This window comes from Numenius arquata, chromosome Z (genome assembly GCF_964106895.1).
Source record: "Numenius arquata chromosome Z, bNumArq3.hap1.1, whole genome shotgun sequence".
Taxonomy (NCBI): Eukaryota; Metazoa; Chordata; class Aves; order Charadriiformes; family Scolopacidae; genus Numenius; species Numenius arquata.
In genome coordinates this window covers 68,052,131-68,065,335 of record NC_133616.1, presented here as the reverse complement: position 1 = coordinate 68,065,335, position 13,205 = coordinate 68,052,131, and the positions used below count along the sequence as shown (strand labels likewise).

At 40.6% G+C, this 13,205-nt stretch overlaps 1 protein-coding gene across 1 annotated transcript in view; it reads left to right on the top strand.

The window, feature by feature from the left end:
• The first annotated feature begins 1,574 nt into the window (after positions 1-1,574).
• Positions 1,575-13,205, top strand: part of SRFBP1 (serum response factor binding protein 1) — a 79,811-nt gene continuing 68,180 nt past the window's right edge. Inside the window, exon 1 of the mRNA XM_074166320.1 lies at positions 1,575-1,706. Coding sequence (XP_074022421.1) covers positions 1,677-1,706 — 30 coding nt within the window. The 5' untranslated portion in view covers positions 1,575-1,676. The remainder of the gene's footprint in view (positions 1,707-13,205) is intronic.

Below are 13,205 nucleotides of genomic sequence, written 5' to 3'. Positions count from 1 at the left end.
TAGAAAAATATTTTTAACAATTTAAATCAGCAATTCCTTCTAGAAAATAAGCTTGAAATAATGAGGAAAACTTCTGATTAAACTTTGCCAAACTTTTCAGACTGAGATCTTGCAAAGTCCAAAACACATGCTCAGCCCCACTTCATGAGAGCTACTTAAAATGAATTAAATATATAAAATTTTACAGAGCTAAAGCTTCAGACATCTTAATTTTTGCACAATCCATACTCTGTCTTCTCCACAAATGGAAAAATCAATCTGAAAATTTTAAAGCAGTTTAAAAATGGAGGCTGTTTTTCCTCAACAAGGTGAAGTGCTGGGTCTTGCACTTAGGTCACAACAACCCCAGGCAGTGCTACAGGCTTGGGGAAGACCAGATGGAAAGCTGCCTGGTGAAAAAGGACCTGGGGGTGTTGGTTGACAGCCAGCTGAATATGAGCCAGCAGTGTGCCCAGGTAGCCAAAAAGGCCAACACCATCCTGGCTTGTATCAGAAATAGTGTGGCCATCAGGACTAGGGAAGTGATGGTCCCCCTCTACTCGGCACTGGTGAGGCCACACCTCAAATACTGTGTTTGGGCCCTTCAATGCAAGAAAGACATTGAGGTGCTGGAGCACATCCAGGGAAGGGCAACAAAGCTGGTGAGGGGTCTGGAGCACAAGTCTTAGGAGGAGCGGCTGAGGGAACTGTGGTTGTTTAGTCAGGAGAAAAGGAGGCTGAAGGGAGACCTTATCACTCTCTACAACTACCTGAAAGGAGGTTGTAGTGAGGTGGGTGTTGGTCTACCCTCTCAAGTAACAAGGGGTAGGACAAGAGGAAATGGCCTCAAATTGCAGCAGGGAAGGTCTAGATTGGATATTAGGAAAACTTTCTTCACGAAAAGAGTTCTCAAGCACTGGAACAGGCTGCCGAGGGAAGTGCTTGAAGCACCATACCTGGAGGTATTTAAAAAACATGTAAATGTGGTGCTGAGGGACATGGTTTAGTGGTGGACGTGGCAGTATTAGGTTAGATTCGATGATCTTAAAAGGTCCCTTCCAACCTAGCCTATTCCATGATTCTATGATAAGGAAATGGAGTGGAGGAGGATAAAGCAAAGTCTTAAAGTACAGCAACGTTCACCATTTATTCATGTCATCTTTTTTAGGCTAGTTCCATAACAGCAGCAACAAGATGAAAAAAGCAAGCATCCCAGATTATTTCTAAGATTATAAACTATTCCGAGGGGTGGATGTCTCTTTAGTTCAAGGATTTAAGAGGTGTACATCTGCTCAGGTCTTTGATTCAGCCACCTGATGACGCGATGCAGCAGCATAAAATGCACCGCAATAGTGGTAAATTTCGGGTTTAACCTCATGCCACGCGACCCGGACGCGCCTCTCGGGATCCCCCTCCTGCTTCGCACCTGCCAGAACCAGAAGAAAACCCTCTTTACCCCCATTTCTCAAGGGAACAGGACGGCCGGAGGGCTAGGGCGGGGCCGGAGGACGGAGGCCATCGAGAGCCGGCCTAGAGGGGCTCTAACCATCGAGTTTCAGCCTGGAGCGGGCCTGCCACGGCGCATGCGCGGAGTTTCGCTTCCTGCTGCCGCTGGAGCGGCGTGGGGAGAGTTTGTAGGGGAGGCGGCGGCCGGCGGAGCTCTGCGGGCAGGAGGCGACGCGACGCGGCGCCACGCCATGGCTCCCGTGCTGAACCTCAACAACGAGGTGAGCCACTCGCCCCTGTCTCCTCTGGGGTGGCGGTGGCAGCAGGCTGGCGGGGGCAGCAGGGGGGGCTTGGGCCGGGGAGGGCCCCGAGGGGCAGGCGGAGGCAGCCCCCGTTGGAGGGGTGTCGGGGCACCGGGAAGGGGGGTGGCAGAGCTGGGCGGCGGCGTCACCCTGCGAGCGGCCCGGGCCGGGCCTGACCCGACCTTCCTCGGGGCCGGCCTGACTTCCTGGAGGAGTGGGGAAGGCCCCGTGGCGGCCCCGGCCGCGGCTGTCGCCATGTGGCTTTGAGAAGGCCGCCGCCGTCCCCCTAGGAAACGCTGCGCACCGTGCTGGGTCTCAGCCAAAGAACTGTGTGATGGAACTAAAGATGTGTCTTGCGAAGATAAGCTGCCTTTAGGAGGACGCTATGCAATTGTCGGCACGTGTGCTTCGGCTCAACATCCTGTCACTGAGTGTCAGTCATATCATCACTGTATCATGTCACGTCTTACTGTATTTGTGTTCACACTGAAGTTTTACAGGTCATTCTAGCGGACCTACCAAAGCCTTAGCTGCCTGTCTCCTGGATGGCAAAGATATGGTGTTGCTCTACTTTCTTGGAGGTGGAGGGGCTGAGAATGATAAATTATTGGGTTAAAACTAACTTTTTCCTGTTCTGTAAGAAGTTTGGTGTTTCATGTTTCTTTCAAATTTTTTTTTGCTGCTCTATAGTGTGAATTATTTAGGTGTGTTTCAGCTGTGATGGGTTTTGACTACACGTTTGCAAATCGTTGTGTACAATAATGTCTGACACAACTGGCCTCTTTAGACTGTTGCTGCAACAGCTTCAGAGTAGCTGACAGTTCTGCTGAGCATGTGTTGTATCAACCTCTGCAGATGGCATTGTACACTTCCACAACTCCTAGATCATTCACAGTATGCTTAAAGTTACTATATGTCATCAGCAGAACCGCAATGACAGATTATACAAGCATTCTCAGATACTACTTGTATTTCAAGTAAGTTTTATGTTCCAGGTATATAGTAACTCTGTGAGAGGTTGATTTGCAAGTCAAGAACTTAATGAGAGGTAGCCTGTTTGTCTGAAAAAATGTAGTTTGATATTACATAAAATATAGATATTTACTCGGTAATTTCTTACAAGCTTTTGATCCTTGCTATGAACAAATGGAAGTTCAAATGTGAGTGATTTCACATTGAAATATGCCTATGAATCACCAAAGAAATAAGAGAGAACTTCATTCATTGTTGAAGCAGGTATTTTATTGCTTGATCAAGTTCAGGTGGTGATTTGTAATCTTTCACCAAAGAGATACTCATGTAACAAGGGATGAAAGAAGAAGGTTTATTTGACTGAGGAATGACCAAATAGTTCTTCAGAGAAAGATAGAATACAATGAGTTTCTGTACAAAAACCAAAAAAAATTCAGTAAGGATACTGGAGATGCTGTTCCTTCTTATAGTTTAAACGCCACCCTATCCTAAGAGGAAATTGAAACTAAGTTTCTTAAATTTTCTGGAGGTGGGAGCTTTCATCAGAGCTGGGACAAAAAGTAGACTCTCTCTAATAGCATAGAATCATAGAATGGTTAGAGTTGGAAGGGACCTTAAAGATCATCGAGTTCCAACCGCCCTGCCGTGGGCAGGGACACTTCCACTAGAGCAGGTTGCTCAAAGCCCCATCCAGCCTGGCCCTAAACACTTCCAGGGATGGGGCATCCACAACTTCCCTGGGCAACCTGTTCCAGTGCTTCACTACCCTCGCAGTAAAGAATTTCCTCCTAATATCTAATCTAAATCTCCCCTCTTCCAATTTAAAACCATTACCCCTTGTCCTGTCACTACCTTTCCTGACAAAGAGTTGCTCTCCGGCTCTCCTGTAGACTCGCTTCAGATATTGGAAGGCTGAGGTAGCAGGTCTATCCAAGACATAGGGTAGTACAGAGACTGAAATCCTGGGTGCCATCTTATCAAGAGGGACAGAAGGTCGGGCTGGCTAAGAGTGGGATGGAGACCTAGTGTGAATAGGTTAAACAATTTTTGCCATTTCTACACCAATGCCTTTTCTTAAGCATCAGAGCTGTATTAATTACTATGATGACTAGTCATAAAAACTGAAATAAATATTTCAGATTGGATATAATATATCCAGTGCCTGATATCCTCTGTATTTGTTACTGAGATGCCTCTTTAAGAATGCATTTTACTGGTAAGAAATAATTATCTTCCTCTAATAACGGTGAAATGGTGGAATTTGAGCATGAGTAAAGCAGTGATTGATTCTAAAAAGTCTAGTGTTTTAAACAACTAGTGGATTTTTCTTGTATATTCTTCTAGTTTGCTAAGGGAAAGATTTACTGTCATTACAATGTAGTTCTATGCTATGCACCTTTGGCATTCCGCGGTCAGCCAATGCTAGGGATCACACAAATGTCTTCAACCATTTGGATATATCAAATAGGCATGATGGTAGCTGTTGCAGGAAGAACTTTGTGACCCCTATATAGCTGATAAACTTGTTTGTCTTAGCTGATCTTATAGTAGTTCTTTGTAAGGCCTTGTAAATTCAGCTGTATTATATTTATGTATTCCAGGTTTTAAATCTGGCAAAGGCAGACTTCTGCTATTAATGAATATCCTACACTATAGCAGCCTGCTAAATGATGGAGTCTTAAGAAACTCTAGGATCATAGGCTCCAAAGTTTTTTTATCAATTCATATTTTGTTTTCAGGAAGAACAAATAGTCTAAGACCAGTGTTTCTCAGTAATGTGAGTTGGCACCTTTCTTAATGCTAATTGACCTTTAATTTCATTACTGCCTGTTATATGTTTGATACTAGTATCTAACAAAACAAATAGTTATTGATGTCCAAAAACTTTGTTCTGGAGTGCCTACAGCATTCCTATAAGCTGTATTGTCATAGGTAGAAGTTGCACAGCATCTGCTGTGTATAGGTCTGCTTATTTCTAAGTGAGAAAGATAATTACCACTTGCGTAGGTAGCTTCAGTTCAGTGTAATTCAATGGCAGGACTTGTTCCGGTATTACTGTCCTGATGAAAACAAAACAAACTCCATCACACTCTTAGTGGAAGGTTTTGTTAGTACAGGGTAAAAATCAAGCCTTTGGTTTCAGTATTATCATGAAGTGTATACGTGTTTTGAAATTAAAGGACATTTAATTGGGTGATGATTTAACTTCTTATCACTAAAGAAACTTGAAAATTCTGTGTTATTATTATGAAAATCTAATCCACAAAGGGAATGAGACAAATAAAGGACTGTGATGCATGTGTCCTTTCTGACAGCTTTTGAATGCACTGGCTAATTTCAGAGATTTTGAAAAGGAGTAGAGACCTCAAAAGTTGTTTTTTAAAAAATTATCATTTGGTTAAAGAACAGTGCCTCCATGAAGCAATATGCTCCCAACTGCCCTGATCTAATAGGGAACAAAGAATGAAAATGTCATGGTGTTCAGGTGACTGTATGAATGGGACCTGACGTTACCGTAACAGAGGTAAGGATCCTGAATGAAAGTAAGAGGGAATTGCAGTTTTTGTGATGAGGTGAAATTATATAGAAAAATGTAAGAAATCAGTCATAATTATTCAGCTGTTCACATTATGAATAGAATGTCTAAACTCATTATTATTTATTTTATTTTTTCATGTAAAGTTGTTTATATCAGTGTAACAGTTTCAGAAACTCATTATTTCCATTTTAACAAATAGGCATTGTGTCTAAAGTGTATTGTTCTTTTTCTCTAATTGCATATATACCTAGGTAATAACAGAAAAAAGCAAGATCTTGGCAGAACCCAGAGTTAGCAAGGTTCAGTAATTTTAAGTAATTTAATAATGTAGTATAGTTTCAGTGTGACTGCATGACTGAAAAATGAAGATTGAAAAGAGTTAAACACAAATGTTTTTGTAATTCAGACATACCATTCTTGTATGGGATTATTGCATTTTGATTTCTGTGCCCAGGATAGAGTTGGTGGGGGGAGGAAGTAAGGACTGCAGTCAGTTAGAAAAAAGCAAAACAGTGAAGATCAGAGCTTTTGAGAAAGAAGATGAAAATGCAGTATTTGTTACCATTTTCTACTCATCATGTTCAAAAGAAAAGGGACACAAGGGAAAACGTAACTTGTAGAATGAAAAAGTTCAGTTTTGCAATTATTATGTATCAACTGCATATGATCACGCTTTTGCAGGGTTTGTCTATATTAAGCCTAATTGTATTCTCATCTTGTATTTGTGTTTAACTTTATAAGCATGCAGACTGGAGGAATCTTTTTAAAAAACTATTTCTGTCATGTATATGTTTCGTATTTTAAAAAGCTTTCCAAGAATTTTGAGGTGTCTTGTCACAGAATAGCTCCTGAAGTTAAGCTTTTCTGGAAACATTTGCTAGATGGCAGCACATAATCATCAACAGCCATGGACAAGGACAAGTTTAAAGGGAGATAGCTCATGTTTAATGTGGAAAATGATTGTTGTTGATAATCAATATACAGTGGTATGAAACTGAAGCTTTTGAATGGGATCCAGCCCAAATTTGTGTTTTTTTCAGAACTCATGCTTCTTAAATTATGTTCTCAGGGTCATGCTCTGCTAACAATATTATGTGATTGCAACAAATACAGTTACCTCTCTGCCTCCCTTTTTTCTTTTTTTTTTTTTTTCAATTAAATTTTCCTTACAGCAACCTCAGAGAAAGCCCATGGAGCTAATGCAAATGATGTCTGTATGAATTATTTTAAAATTGTGTTCTAATGTGTATCTACCTGAGTGCTGTAATGGCTGAAGCTGAATATTAGTAAGGCATCATGTTATGTAAAGCAAATTTTAAGTCTTCTCAGAATCGAGAGTTGTTTCTGTCTATGGGACATATGAATTGAATTTACCAAACTTGATTAGGTATGGAAACTTTGATACCAGGTTAGTTTTTCTCTTAAATTTGTATTTAATAATTGGATACATCCAAAGTAATTTCTCTGTATATAAATGTTACAGACCTCTTACTGAATTAGAAAAGATTGAGCTTTATGTACAAACCTATGGTTTTTAGATAATAAAAGCTGATGTCTACATAATGGTTGTCATCCACAATTAAAGTGCTCTTTTTTTTTTTTCTCTAAAAGGTAGAGTCAAGATAAAAGTACATCTTCAGAGTAATATGTGTGCACACGTATTTTTCAGTGTGCTAAACAAAGTGCAGATTTAAAAAATGTTTTGTAGGGAGCTTAGTGATGAAGCTCAAGGTGGTAGATTCCGCTCAGTAGTGTTTTAGTTCCCGGCACTTTGTATTGTGATACTCAGTGTGGCAGTACTCGGGCCCGTTTACTCTTTAGATTTAGGACTGACATTCTGACCTCTGAGTTATCTGGACTGCACTTTAAATGAATGATATGTTCAGAAAGCAATCTGGACATGTGGCTAAGGATTTAGACTGGTTATAGCAAAGTCAGAGATGGATAGTGTGGCTGATTATGAAAAAAATCAGACAAAAAGCCATTGGAAATGAGCTTTTTGCCTGTGAAGACAGACTGACATACAGCTTCTGAAAGTCTGAAACTCCAGTCTGAGTTATAGCTGTAATTTTGTGAAACTTGCATCTTTTATCACAGTGCAGCCAGAAGTAAATGTGCGTTTGGAAATGCTTCTATAAAGGCTGGGTTGGCCTGGTGTAGCACGTACAGGCATGATGTTTGGCACTAAGTGCTCAGGTACAGCTAAAATAACAAATGTAAACAGAAAAACAGTTACTGAAATTGCATTTATACATGCCTTCGCTCACAAATTGCTGAAAGGCCAGGTATATGCTTTTTTTTTTAGGGCAACGAGGATGATTCAAGGATTGGAGCATCTCCCTTACGAAGAAAGGCTGAGAGAGCTGGGACTCTTTAGCCTGGAGAAGAGAAGGCTGAGGGGAGACCTTATCAATGCTTATAAGTATCTAAAGGGTGGTTTGGAGGAGGAGGGAGCCAGACTCTTTTCAGTGGTTGCCAGTGAGAGGACGAGGGGCAACGGGCACAAGCTGGAACAAGGAGGTTCCACTCAAATATGAGAAGAAACTTCTTTACGGTGAGGGTGACAGAGCCCTGGAACAGGCTGCCCAGGGAGGTTGTGGAGTCCCCTTCTTTGGAGATTTTCAAGACCCGCCTGGATGCAGTCCCGAGTAACATGCTCTGACATGCTCTGGGCAATCCTGCTTCGGCAGGGGAGTTGGATTAGATGATCTTTATGGTCCCTTCCAACTCTAAAAATTCAGTGAAATTCAGTGAAAAGTAAATCACTTCTGGTGACCAAAGTTTTGGTATGGCAGTGAAAAAAGCATGGTCTGACTGAGATAACAAGTGGAATTCTTAAAGAATAGGGAGGATAGAATTTGAGAGGGTCATGCGTTCCTCCTGAAGCTGAATTGACCTGTAAAGCCAGGAACTGCTTCATGATTTTTCTAAAGTGCATTAAATGTAAAAAAACTGATTACTTACCCATACTAGTTCTTAGTGCATGGTATATTTCTGTTACTGATACAGTAGGTCCATTATACTTATATATTTGTCAATTTAAAATTGATTAAAAAAATCAATTTTAAATTGATCTGAAATGAAATTACTTTAAAGGGTTTTTTTGTCATTGAATGATCACCATTTTTGCAGAGAAACATTCCATACAAAGTGAGTTTAAGACTTCTCCGTGGTATTTATTTGCATTTACTTAAGACCTTCCTTATTTTCAGCATTCTTCAGTGTTATGACTGCCACATCACTCAGATGTGATAAGCCTCTCTGTGTTTTCATTGACTTTATATGACAATTTAGAGACGTAATTCAAGATTTGTTTATTGATGACTTCCTCTTTCCTCCCCCCCCGCTCCCCATTTTAGACTATAGAAACTGCAGCAGCTTTTGACATTGAAAGGCCTTTCATATAAGGCTTTTTGTGAAGAATTGTTTTGCAGTTCAGTGTGTGGTGTTTCAGACACATGTGATGTGCCCCTGAAGGAGTGTGATTATCTGACTGTGGTTTCACGGGCAGCTGGAATCACTGCTTCTGAGGCTGAGGCTTCTCTCTCTCTCCTTGCTCCTCACCCATTCCAGCCACATGGTCCTGCCTCCCTCTTCTGTATGCAGAATACATTTTTTGCTAGGGTAGTTTTCTGCTACTGATTTCACAGAATCACAGAATTGTAGGAGTTGGAAGGGACCTTCAGAGATCATCCGGTCCAACCCCTCTGTCAAAGCAGGTTCACCTATACCAAGCTGAACAGGCACAATTGTCTCCAGAGAAGGAGACTCCAGAACCTCTCTGGGCAACCTGTTCCAGTGCTCTGTTACCCTTAAAGAAGTTTTTCCTCATGTTGAGGTGGAATTTCATGTGTTCCAGTTTGTGTCCATTGCCCCTTGCCCTGACACTGGGCACTACTAAGAAGAGCCTGACCCCATCCTCTTGATTCCCACCCTTTGGATATTTATAAGCATTGGTAAGATCCCCTCACAGTCTTCTCTTCTACAGGCTGAACAGACCCAGGTCTCTCAGCCTTTTCCCATAAGAGAGGTGCTGCTTTCCCTTGATCGTCTTTGTAGCCCTCTGCTGGACACTTTGCAGGGTCTTCAAGGTAGCAGGGTCTTTCAGGGAGTGAGAACAGCAGGAACATGAGACCAGGGATTAACGGGAGGGGTGTGGAGGAGGAATGGAGACAGGCTGTCCCCCTTCCACCACAGTGAGCCAGTCGGTTGGCTTGTGGGGGTGGAAGAACTGTGTTCTTCATCTTTAGGCAGTGGCATTTCTGTGAAACAAGCATAAGATTTGGGGAGGGTGTTCAACCAGCAAAACCTAAAATAGTAAGGATGGTTATATGACCTGCAGTTATGTTGTCCAGCAGGTGTTTATGTTACAGAAATTAACTAGCTGTCAAGGCTACAAGGGCAGGAGAACTAGAGGGTTCAAACACGAAGCCAGAGGAGCCCTTATATTTGTCTGATCTTGATAATGTTGTATAATAAACTCGTTGGTGAGTAGTTAAAAATCAACTTGAAAGAAGAATCTTATAGTTTCACTGTTATATTTAATTAAGTTTATATTTATTTTTGGAAAATGTGACCGAGGGTATATCAAGGGGGAAAAAAAAACACTTGAGCTCTTGCCTGTTGGAAAAGAACTCTTAGAACATGTTGCAGTCCAGTAATAAGTAAAACAAGCTGTAGTTTTCAGGAGTTGTATTTTCCACAATAATTAGAGAAATGAACACTTAGGCCTTCTTTCTTGGGTTTTCTTTGAAATGCTTTTCACTATCATGAAGCAGCTGATGTGAGCATTCAATTTTTTTAGTGCATTATATCCAAATGGCTAGCGTTACCTAAGGTATGTTGTGATATTTTTAAGTGCATTCCTGGACCTTCTTTACTAGTGATAAAAAAGAGTCCTAAATGGAAACTTTCAAAATAGCAGTGACTGAGTGCTGTAGGCACTACGGTGTTTAAGCAGTCTGAAATACTGGGCAGCCAGCCCAGTGCAGTGATCCAGGCTTCTCTTTGAAATAAAGTAGCTACCCTCAAAGTTCTGTTTCGTGTGCTATCCCCTGGGCTATGTGGGAATCTAGGAGTTCCTTTAGGGCAATTTAATATTCCTGGATGCTGACTTTATAGCTGCCTAAAGGGGAGGTAAGGCATGAGGTGAGGTATCTGACCAGTATTATCCAGTATTGGACGGAGCTGTGAGATGCCTTACTGCTCATAATTCAAAATACCATGCCTTCTTTCAAGGCCTGCCTCTGTCTGATGGGGAAAATGCTGCATTTTTTGCTTAATGGCTTAGTTGCTGGAAAACTTTCCAGTAGCTGAGAAAGCTGGTGTGTAAGTTGTCTCAGTCTGAATGGTGTCCTGTGATCTCGATGACCAGCAGAGTGCACTAATCACAAATACTAAGCAATACTAATGCTGGGCTACTGTCTGCGAAAGGAGGGAGGCTCTATGGGGTGAGGGGAGCCTGGTCATGTATTTCACCAGTGGGAGCATTTCCGTAGGAAAAGTCCTCGGCAGTGCTCCAAAGGCTGCTTATCCAACAATTAACATAAAATACATGAGCTCCCTCAAAGGAAATACTGGAACTCAGAACTCTTTACCCCCAAGGAAATTCTTCTTGCTGGTCTACAGATGAGTTCCCTTTTGCTGTTTTGTCTCTGGCTTGTGACCCTTGTTTGTTCCAGCACCTATCCGGCATGCTGGCTAAGCCACTCTGTTGAAGTAGAAGCACTTGTCCTAGACTCCCTCACATTGAAGAAGGCCTGTGATTCTTCGATTTTTCAGTTCTGATAAGTGCTTCAACATCTAAACTGTTTCTTAGATGGTGAGCACCAGTTCTAGTACTGTTCTAAGCTATCTGTTAGTATGGTTAAGCTATATCAGAGAGACTCTGTCACTTGGGCAACTTAAGTCAGCTTTAGGTTTATCTACTTCAAAATTACTCTTAAGGTAAAGTGGCTAGCACTTAGATGCTTTTGAAAAAGTAGGATGATCTGTGGTCAGGATTGAAGCTGCGGCTGAATCCTGGCACTGCCAAGATCTGTGTATCCCTGGCTTGCACGTGGTCTTAAATACTTCTTGGAGCTGGTCATATAGTCTCTCGTATGTCACTGAAATCAGTCAAAAGCCTTGGAAAGGCATATAAACAAGTTATGAGAACTGAAGAAAATAAATTTATACACAGTTCAAAACCAAATAGTTAATCTATTCCATCAGTTTATTTCTCAGTATACTTGCAAATCACTACTTTTTTCTGTAAATTCCAAGTCTGTGCAAAATCAGAAAGCAAACAGGACTTTCTCTTTAAACTCTGGAATACTTGGCAGCAGTCATTTTAGCTCTGTGGAAATGCGTGTAAAAATTCTTGCATTACTTGTGTTACTAATAAATAATTCTAAGCACAACAGTTTCTTGAAGGAGAAGAAAGTTGTGCTAGATGGGGCTTGAATTCTGCTTAGAATAGTTCAAGTGTTAAATTACTGACATTCTTTTACAGACCATGTAAATGTCCTAAGGAAAAGGTCTTTTGAAAGCTTATGAAATTTCCAAACTTATACTCTGTGAGATAGAATTCTGAGGAATTGTGGCTTTTTTTTTTGTTCCCTAGGAACCGTTCCAGCAGCTGTTTCTAAAGTTTCTAGAGTTGCCACATCATCAGTTATACTAATATTAACAGCAAATTCTGATCTGCTATTCACACAGGTTTTGTTTCAGCAGATTACTGAAGCAATTAAACATGGCAAACTATGCATTATTTTTTTTTTTTTTTTTGCTTCTGACAATATTGTATACAGCCGTTATCAAACTACTGTACTTCAGGACAGAAATGAAAACTTTTCCCTAGCTGAAGTGGTTTATATAAAGTGTGTGTGGTAGGCCACGTAGACTAGTAAGATGCTCTCATAAAACAAAACATCTGTGGTTTCTTGGTGTGGTAGTGTACAATAATGAAAAAAACATGCAAAGATGGTCATGGGAAACTTTGTAACTTTTATTTTAAAGGAACTGTGAGATACTTGCAGTACACAGTATAGTCTTTTATCACGTATAATTTATGGGTATGTCTGCATGCATAAAATACAATTTTTAAAAAAGGTTCTATTACAGTAAATGTGCTTAGTTGCTTACTGCTGTCATTGCAGACATCTTTCTGCAACCTTTGCATTGCTGGGCCTGAAGTTTGTGCCCAAATGAAGAAGGAAATGAGGCTGCAATGGGTGTAGAAGGGAAGGGGTAGTGTTGGATTTTTTTTTTTTTTTTTCCTAATGGAATTCAGGGGCTTGGGGAAGAAAGGGTTCCTAGAAGGAGACTAGGAATCAATTGTGAATTCATTGCAAATTGCTAATTGGTATGGCAATGATAAATTTTTTTTCAGTTTGTCTTGTGCTGTAGACGTCAGTAGTGAAGAGCAATTATGGGAAAAGTTTTTTAGGTAGGGTTTTCAGCACAGAAGTGGCCAGCTACTAAATTCAGTGACTTTTTTGATTGTCCTTTAAATCATATAAGAGAAAGGGATTTAAAATTCTTGTACTGATTTTATATTAAAAAAATTACCATTATGTTATTTCTGTTGCAAAGGTGTCACAATGACATATATGTTTATTCATATGGCATTTAATACCAAATTAAGTCTGTGTGTGTATATATGTATATTCAAAACTAACTACTTGGAATGCAAATCAGTTATCATTTTTTTAGAATGCAAATATTCTGTTCATTTTTATTCTGTTGTATTTTCTGATCTGTAGTCACCCGACTTGGACTCATGCTTTTCTGTTCTGTAATGTTTGTGTTGAGTAAACAGGTCAAAACTGGATCCAGCAGAGTGTTTGTGCAACTCCTCTCAGAAAACTTAAATTTAAATCACCAGTAAGCTTGATACTGAGATCTCCACAACACTAAAAATATGCTCTTAAATTCACAAATTTGAGATTGTGTGTGCTGTCTCGAGATCTGGTTGGATGCATTCA